At 39.1% G+C, this 9,748-nt stretch overlaps 1 protein-coding gene across 1 annotated transcript; it reads left to right on the top strand.

Annotated features, from left to right (window-relative positions):
• The first annotated feature begins 1,070 nt into the window (after positions 1–1,070).
• Positions 1,071–1,994, top strand: LOC100755160 (vomeronasal type-1 receptor 4-like). Its single transcript, XM_027430862.1, has one exon. The coding sequence runs from the start codon at positions 1,071–1,073 to the stop codon at positions 1,992–1,994; it is 924 nt and encodes a 307-aa protein (XP_027286663.1).
• The last annotated feature ends 7,754 nt before the right edge of the window (positions 1,995–9,748 follow it).

The raw sequence follows: 9,748 nt of genomic DNA, 5'->3' as shown, positions 1-9,748 counted from the left end.
AGATAATTATGCCACGTGACTGTCTCTACTTGGTGGAATAGTGAGTGGAGCAATGGCTCCACCCTTCCAAGGCTTCTTGGTTCAGGCTGGTACTAATTCACAACTGCTTCTGCCTACTTCTTCAATGGGATCTCACCCTACTTAAGAGGGCTTCAGACACATTCTCCTGAAGGAATAAAATATTGTGTCCTGAGAATCTTCTCCCACTGCACTGATGGGCCGCCTAATCCACTGCCTTTTCTTCTACCATTTATACTCTAGAGTTCTAAGTGGTGCCTGACTATTCCAAACTTAGTTTCAACAGAGAGACTGAACATTCCTGCATTGGCTATCATTGTTCAGACAGTGACATTTTCCTTACCATTTCTGCTGACTTATTTTTCCTGTTATTGTTCTGTTGAGGATTCTGTGGGATATCATCCCACTGAATACCCCCAGTGTGCTCACACTGCACTTGTCTATGTGTGTGTGTGTTTATGTGGTGTGACTGCATAAGAGCTTAACTATTAGCATAAGATACAAGTTGTTAATTGCAGTATCATCTGAATACATTTAATGCTCTTAATAAAATGTTCTTATATATAGCTGTAGAAATATCTTGAATGATAATGATATCATACATTCTTCTTTAATCAGCTTTTATTGTAGATGGGATACACATTAAGAATTGGTGTTTTTTCGTTCTGTACAAGTATTTTACACCATGACTAGAAAATAGAAGTATATTTTCACAGTCTTGGACTATGCTTGCTGTTAGTGTCTCACATACCAAGTATAATTGCCCACAATACTACACATTCTATGTTTATGAAAGCATACCACCCATCCACATTTGCGTGCTGAGGCCTTTAGCCATGTTACAGACAGATGCATTGTAAGTAATAATTGATTATGTCATGGACTTTGAGGAATTCTTGTTATATAGTCTAGTCTGAGATGGTAATTCTGAGCTCTAAGAAACATTGTGATTTGGCCTTTCTGTAGGTTTTGAATTATTAATATCTTTCATGGATTTTGACCAGAGGAATGTCTTTCTCCATTATCTAAAGAAAATCGTACTCAATAACAGAATGTATTTCTGGAATCTGACCATCAAAATAATTGTCTTGTCACTAACTACAACTGGAATTCTGGGAAATTTCTCTCTGTTCTACTACTATCTGGTCTGCTATGGAGACAGCAAATTAAAGACTGTAGATTTGATTCACGTGCACCTGATGGCAGCCAACACTCTGATCATTCTCTCTAAAGGAGTGCCCCAGACATTGGCAACTTTTGGTTTGAAGCAGTTTTTAAACGACTTTGGATGCAGATTGATTTTGTACATTGAAAGAGTTGGCCGCAGTGTGTCTATTGGCACCACCTGCCTCTTGAGTGTCTTCCAGGCCGTCACCATCAGTCAGAAGGAATCCTGTTGTAAGGATCAAAAAGTGAAAGCAGCTAAGTACATTGGCTGCTCCATTACCCTCCTCTGGGTCTTGCATACGTTGATAAACTTAATTTTCTTTGTGTACCCAATTATCAAAAGTTACAGTACCAATGTGACAGGAAAACAAGATTTTGGACACTGCTCTGCTGTAGGGCGGGATGAAATCAATGACTCACTCTATGTAGCATTGGTGGTGTGCCCTGAAATCTGCTTTTCTTTGCTCATGGCCTGGTCTAGTGGCTCCATGATTGTCATTCTGTACAGACACAAGCAGAGGGTTCAGCACATCCGTAGACCTTCTGGTTCCAGCAGAATCTCCCCTGAGTCCACAGCCACCCAGAACATCCTGGCACTGGTATCTACCTTTCTGGCTTTTTATACTGTCTCTGCTATATTACAAGGCTGTTTGGCTCCTTTGTATAATCCCAGTTGGTGGCTGGTGAACATCACTCACCTAAGTTCTCTATGTTTTCCTTGTTTTGGACCCTTTGTTCTTATGAATCATTACTCCATGGTTCCGAGACTGTTTGGTCTGGATGAGGAATATGAACTCACTTATTCTTAAATAAATGGTATAGTTTTTGTGATATCCAGTTGTGATATCAGCCATCTCCCTCACAAAGTCAGAACAGAAAGTTCAGGAGGCAGTGCCTTATCTTTTAACTATTAATGTAAATGATGTGTCCCAGAGTTTTGTCAGCTGGTTGAATTAGCTGCCCACTGTAGGGAGAAATCCTGTTTAGAGGTACCGCTGACCACGAATGCTTGGGGCTGGCCACAGGTACCACTGACCACACCCCCAAAGAGACTGGAAGCATTTGTAAAAATAACTCCACCAGCGGCCCGAGCCCCAACACCATGCTACGGGCCTCCAAATAACACACAGAGTCTTATCTTATTTACAATGCTCCTGGCCAATGACTAGGATTTCTCATTTGCTAGTTCTGTCTTAATTATCAACCATAACTACTAATCTATTTATTTTATAAAGACTTATCTTACCGAGGATGCCGGACTTAGAGTCCTATCTTCCTGGGATCGCATGGCGACTCCATCTCTTTCCTACATTTCCCAGAATCCACATTCTTTCCTAGTCCCACCTACCTTGCTTCCTATTGGCCAACAGTGCTTTATTTATCAACTAATAAGACAAACATATGCACAGAAGGACCTCCCCCATCAGCCACATTAGCTTATCCCCCTGTATGAGGAAGATTTCACTCTTCAACTTTCAGCGTCAAGGCTTCCCTTTGTCCAGCTGATGTACAGAAGAGTTAGCGAAACAAGGTTCTCAATCAAGCCACCCTGCTTCTGGCTTTCATTCTGCCAGGGCATCTTGAGTGCTTGGTTGTTTCACAGAAATCTTATGGGCCATGAAGTCTAACTACAAAGAAAACTAATGCATGGATGGCCATGAAGTTGTGTTTCAGGAGTCCCCTGTCTATTTACAACTGTTCTTGTCTTCAGCAGTACCAGGAAACTTCTTCAACCATAATTTCCTACATACCCTACTTTCAGCTGCTATAGAGACAATCACATTGGTTTGCTCTGAAGCTTGTACCAACAGTGTTAGACAACATCTCAGAATAGACCATCTTCCCATGCCACTCGGTGAAAACTATTATCAATATCTATAACCTCAGACAGAAATTGATTGGAAATGAATGATGGTTTCAAAATTACCTTGATTTTTGTTTGCCAATATTTATTGAGAAATTTTGCATCTATGTTCATCAGGGAGATTAGTATGTAAATTTCCTTTTTGGTTGTTGTGTTGTTATCTGGTTTGGCAACAGCGTAACTCGGACTTCGTCAGAAAAGTTTGAAAGATATTTGATACATACATTATGGAAATCGGTTTTGAGGTTCCTCAAAAAAAAACTTAAATAGAAATGCTATATGACTCAGATTTGACACTCTTTGGTATATACCTGGAAATAAACCTCCATTTATTTCCATAGAGATTTGTGCCCATCCATGTTTATGGCTGCTCTAGTTACTCTAGCATGGAAATGGAGCCCACATTTATATCCATAAATAGATAAATCCATAATCAAATTGTGTTTATATATAAAATGGAATATTATTAAACTATAGTGATAGATGAAAGAGTAGGAAAATTGATGGACTTATAATGAGTAATATTTAAGCCAGGTCTTACAAACACAGAAAAAAAATCACATGTTCTCTTCCATGTGCAGATGCTATCCTGTCATCTGTGAATCTGCATATGTAAATAAGTGAGTATAACTTTAGTTTAAGGTTTAGAAATGAGACAAAGGAAGGTAATTTTAGGCAATGGCAGGCAAAGGAACTCATGAGTTATGAAAGTTAATGGTTTTTTTCTATTTTCAGCTCTGCCATTTTTTCATCCTGCAGTGTGGTGGATAAGGGCATGAAAATGTAATTGGAAATGACAGTGTAAAACCAAGAGCAAAGCTGCTTGGCTTCACCATAGCTCTCTGAACTATATAGATCTAAATTGAAATAAACTGAATTTAGACCCGAGTAAGTGTGCTTTTGAGTCGTGATTTCATTGTATCGCTTTAAGGATTTTATTGGGGAGTTCATTAGAATAAAGTGATTTTAGCATAAAATAAAAAGGTATCACAGTTTATTCAGAGAATTAGGTTTGGCTCAACTATAGCCAGCAGCAAATGAAGTACATTACCCAATGGACTCATACAGAGATATCACACTTGCTTGTATTGTTAAATGCCAGTAAATATTCTTTCTTTTGCTCCTTTCATTGAAAAAACATTTAATATTTTTTTTATTTTAGAAACAATCTTATTTTACATATCAATCACCCCATTCATTCTTTGGTTGAGGGGCATCTAGGTTGCTTCCAGGTTCTGCTTATTACAAACAACACTGCTATGAGCACAGTTAAACATATGTCCTTGTTGTATGAATGTGCATTCTTTGGGTATATCCCCCAAGAATGGAATTGCTGGATCTTGAGGTAGATTGATTCCCATTTTCCTGAGAAACCACAATACTGATTTTCAAAAGTGGTCATACAAGTTTGCATTCCCACAAGAAATGGAGGAGTGTTCCTCTTTCTCCTCTCCAGTGTAGACTGTGACTGGTGTTTTTTATTTTAGCCATTCTCATAGGAGCAAGATGGTATCTCAGAGTTGTTTTGAGTTGCACTTCCCTGATGGCTAAGGATGTTGAGCACTTTCTTAAGTGTCTTTCAGCCACTTTAGATTCCTCTATTGAGAATTCTCTATTTAGTTTTGTACCCCACTTTTTAATTGGATTCTTTGGTCTTCTGGTGGATAACTTCTTGAGTTCTATGTAAATTTTGGAGATCAGCCCTCTGTCAGATATGGGGTTGGTGAATATCTTTTCCCAGTCTGTGGGCTGCTGTTTTGTCTTGTTGACTGTGTCCTTTACCTTACAAAAGCTTCTCAGTTTCAGGAGGTCCCATTTATTAATTGTCAATATCAATGTCTATGTTACTAGTGTGATGTTCAGGAAGTGGTCTCCTGTAGGGAGAAATCCTGTTTAGAGGTACTGCTGACCACAGCCTGCTTGGGGCTGATACAGCTAATCACACCTGCAGGGTTGTGTTTGCTATCCTGGGTCTTTTGTTTTTCCATATGAAGTTGAGAATTGTCCTCTCAAGCTCTGTGAAGAATTGTGTTGGGATTTTGATGGGAACTGCATTGAATCTGTGCATTGCTTTTGGCAAGATTGCCATTTTTACGATGTTGATCCTGCCTATCCAAGAGCATGGGAGATCTTTCCGTTTTCTACTATCTTCTTTAACTTCTTTCTTTGATGACTCAAAGTTCTTGTCATACAGGGTTTCACCTGTTTGGTTAGAGTTACCCCAAGATATTTTATGTTGTTTGTGTCTGCTTGAGTTTTAATTACCTTGGTATTCAGGATTCCAGCTACTTTTGGGAGTGCTGCGAACATGCTGTCTTATTTCAGCCTCACAGTGTTACACCATATCTGTGATTCCTCCTGGGGTTTGGTCATTAGTAAAGACTTATACAGTCTTGGAGGCTTCCAAGGTGTCTGTGTGCCATGAATATGGCAGGTTGTGGATTCAGAGTGTTGCCATTATGACATCATGAGATTCCATCCTGGGAGATGGGAGCATTATGGAAGACCTTGAGGCTGTGGGTTGTAGGGTGGCTGCTGTGTGTAAAACCAAGACTGGTAAATCTGTGGTTACCTGAGATGCGGGTATTGAATAGCATCCTGAAGAGAATCATGTGAAGAACAGTGTTAAAGTAAGTTGATCTGTTTAGAAAGCCATTTGAGGGAAGGAGGCAGAGGAGGAGTAGGATCAGGTAACTGAGGAGGAAAAGGAGGAGGAGAGAGGAAGACGGGAGGAAAGAGAAGGAAAAATGGAAACAGTTCTCAAAGATGCAGGTTCTCCTACACCAGTTTTACTTGTGTTGTTACCTCATGCCTCACAAGATTGGTAATGTATTTTGAAAAGGGTTGAGGAAAAAAACATTCTGCCCCTGTCTTGACCCCAGGACTGAAAATCCCACCAATCAGTCAAGAGTCGGGCTGCGGAATACCAGCAATTGCTGAACACAAAACCCCCCATTCCTGAGCTTGCCCCAGAATCAGGATTCAAAAACCCACCAATCACAAGCCAGCCTAGAAAGATCCAGCCCCAAGAAAACCAATAAAAGCGCTGTACCCTGCTCGGATTGCTGCTGCTTCTCACCCTAGAAGCAGTCACCATTCTAGATTTTTCCTTCCCAATAAATCTCTCCAGTGAGGTAAGTTCTCCAATGTGACACTCCATTAGGGGCCCAAATGTATGAACTTTTGCCACAGCTGGAGCAGAACACTTTCTCTAGGGAAACTTTCCCATAGTAGAGCAGAATTGTTACACTCTGGGATACCTAAGTATGGCTGTAACTCCTTGCTAGTGTTAAGCAGAGAAGTAACACTTTTGTTGGGGAAAACTTCCCCTCGTAGTCCAGAGCTGTAACACTTCTCTGTAGTACAACAGTGCTGCAACAGTTTCGCTGAGGAAACCCTTCCCTGAAAGAGCAGATAGTTACACTTGCATTGTGAAAATATTTCCCTGGAGCAGAACTATGAACTGCCATGCTTACAGTGACTTTTTGGTTTTTCCGTGGCTCCTGACTGACAGGATAACATTCTATCACTGCTGCAATGCTTACAGTCAGGATTTGGTTTCTGTTAAAGAAGAGATGACACTCTAAAAACATAGTTCCACTTAAAGTCGGGCAGCCCACAGCCTTCTGGATTCTAGGCATAATACAGCATCTGCTCCTCAGAAGATAATCATAGAAGACTATGGTGATGATCAGCGCAATGTGAACTGGATTGCCAAGGTTACCGAATGCATCCCAGCACTGTTTTCCTTTGTAGCTACCACAGTATGTTTGCCCTCAGAAGCTACAGCCGGGCTACCTTTGGTATTAGCAGTTTTGATGTCAGGGCAAGATAGTATTTGGCATGGACTCACTGAAACTCTACTAGCTGCATTGTTCGATATGAATGCTGCAGAACCCCTTGGCTAAGAAAGTCATGGATCTTAAAAGAGAATGCACTCCTGTTGCTGTGAAAAAATTCTCCTCTGGGATTTAACCGTTCTTTTCTGCAGGGAAGGTTCTTCAACACTGTCTTAGTTAGTGTTTCACTTATTACGAAAGGACACGACGACCATGGCTACTCTTACAAAGAAACACATTTAATTGGGGATGGATTGATCGATCAGAGGTTTTGAGCATAATTATCATGGTGGAAAGCATGGTTACATGCATGCAGACATTGTGCTGGAGAAGGAGCCTAGAATTCTGCATTCAGATTGGCAAGTAGAATGAAAAATAAGATGCACTACTTCTAGCTTGAGTGTCTGAAAGCTCAAAGCCCACCTCCAATGACACACTTCCTCCAACAAGGTCACATCTCCTCATAGTGCCACTTTCTATGAGCCTAGGATGCCAATTTTCGCTGAAACCACCACAAGCAGTCAGGTAGAGAGCTCAAAACAGCAGAAAGTCCCTGAGACTAATGGTTACTTATGTTAACTTTTCCAGAGTAAGCAATAAAAGCTGAGAGTTGCTCTCAAACAAGCCAATCTGCAGAGGAGACCATTGAGAAAAGACCAGCTACCTGGAAGAAACAGAAATAACAAACTAGACAGAAGAATATTAGACGCAACTGATTCACTCATAATGGACACTCTCTAACAGATTGAGTGTCTGCAGGCTGTGAGGTGTATTCGAAATTTCTAGCTTTTGTTACTTGTCTCACATGTTGGGGCAGACTCTGGTGATATGTCTGATTTTGAATCATTTCTGATCTTGTAAGTGATCCCTCACCAATATTCCTGTAAATAACCCCAATTAAACTCAGGAATTCGCTAATATCCATGCTTTTGCCTGTCCTGGGATCTCTATTTAGTTATGTGTCCACAGAGGAATTTTTGTCACACATGATCTGACATCTTTGCAAGATAAGCATAGTTGATTAATGAGTGTTATACTTAGACCCACAGATAAATGTAGTTAATATGCATCATCAAAGAATCTTCATTTACTTTAAATGAGATCATCACAGCAAACTCAATTGGACACAATGCAGATTATGGGAAGCCCAGCTCTAGGGGATACATCTATGTCACAGGTCCTGCATCTTTGGTTCAGGGAACATCACAGAAGGGTCAGAGAAATTGTAAGTGCCAGACAACAGAAAGTCTGCTGTGAGTCTGGCCTATTTGAACCATTTTAGAATACTGAAGCTATACGACATTTCAAAATCATATAACAAGATGGGAGTCTATGTATTAGTCTTGAAATAATACACATGTTAACAGGGTTAGATGTCTGTTTTCATCCCTAAGTTCTGTTTTCATAAGCCATGCTCTTGATATACTCAGGAACTGTATATATAGACAATTTTGTTCTGTAATGTAGTATATAAACAATTTCACATATTAGGAATTGTACAATATTATTTGTTATGTTTTATTTATTTTGTGTGCTTAGTACAGAAAATCATATGGTATGTGTTTGGATGTTATAATACAGCTGGTAGAATTTTGCACCCTCCTTATACCCTGTGGGTCTTGTGGGTCAAACCAAGGCTTCAGGTTGGCAGCAACACCTTTTATCTCTAGTCCATCATTTTTAAATATTTAATATATAATGTTGTTATTTGTTACCTACATATGTTTCTAAAACAATCTTCTTTTCAATTCTCCAGTGCTGTAATCTTATAAGGAAGATAATTCAAATTATTGAAAGAGGCAGAACTCTTGCTAAGTTAATTTTGAAAATCTATACCATCAGAAGCAAAACAGTCACATTTATGCTACACTGTAAAATATGCATTAAATTTTTCAATAGAAAGGACATGGTGGGGGAAGAGAAAACCTCTGCACTCATAATTTCTAGGAAAGAGTGTAGAAAGGGGTGGCCATAATCCTAAGATCCTCTTCAAATGTACATCCTAAATAACCAAAGTTCTGGCTATTAGACTGCACCTTGGGAAGCTTCCACTATCTCCAAATAGCACTGCAGGGTAGTGAACAAGCCTAGGGCATAGTGCATAGGGCTATGGGTCATTTGAAAAGCAATCCAAGATTATTACTAGATTTCTTGACCAGTATACACCAGACACTAGCATTGATTTCAAACACTTCTAAATAAAATGAGAAAGAGTCTGGCATTGACTTGGCTGAAAAAAGATAGACACAAATGCTAAAGAAAATGATCAAGAAAGACCAAGAGATCAAGGGCACCAGGATCTAGACATATTCCTTTTGATTCTGAAAGACTGGGACAGACATAAGGCTGACTTTGGCTATTATGTATGGGAAATAAAATGAAGAGACTTGGTGACAATTATAAACTATGGGGCAACAGCCAAAAATGCACTTTAGTGACAATGGAAAATAGTAAGTATTGCAACGAAGATCTAGGAAAAAATTCTGAATTCAATATGAAACTTGTGAGAGGAAATAATGAGAGCTATACTTAAGAAAGGACTTCAAAACATGGAGAATATACTCTCAAAATAGACCTTTTCTTTTCTTCCTTCCATTCCCCTCTGTTTATATGACTGGGTTTATTCACTTTATGACCTTTTGCATAAATTTCACTACAAGCAATATAACATTTTCCTAAGTAGTGATAGAAATTAAAATCATATATATAGGATATATATGTTATATATACTATATATATATATATTATATATATATATATATATATATATCACATTTTGTTGGATTTTGTCTGTGTTTGGGTTAAGGCTAATAACGTCTGCATAAAAATTTTGGAAATATATATTATTCTTTAAGAAGGG

The sequence above is a fragment of the Cricetulus griseus genome, chromosome 9, assembly GCF_003668045.3.
Source record: "Cricetulus griseus strain 17A/GY chromosome 9, alternate assembly CriGri-PICRH-1.0, whole genome shotgun sequence".
Classification (NCBI taxonomy): domain Eukaryota; kingdom Metazoa; phylum Chordata; class Mammalia; order Rodentia; family Cricetidae; genus Cricetulus; species Cricetulus griseus.
The sequence above is the reverse complement of the archived record's forward strand: the minus strand, read 5'-3'. Positions and strand labels throughout refer to the sequence as shown.

Excerpts from the sequence above, each read along its gene's own strand:
- LOC100755160 (XM_027430862.1), top strand. The coding sequence starts at position 1,071 with ATGTATTTCTGGAATCTGACCATCAAAATAATTGTCTTGTCACTAACT.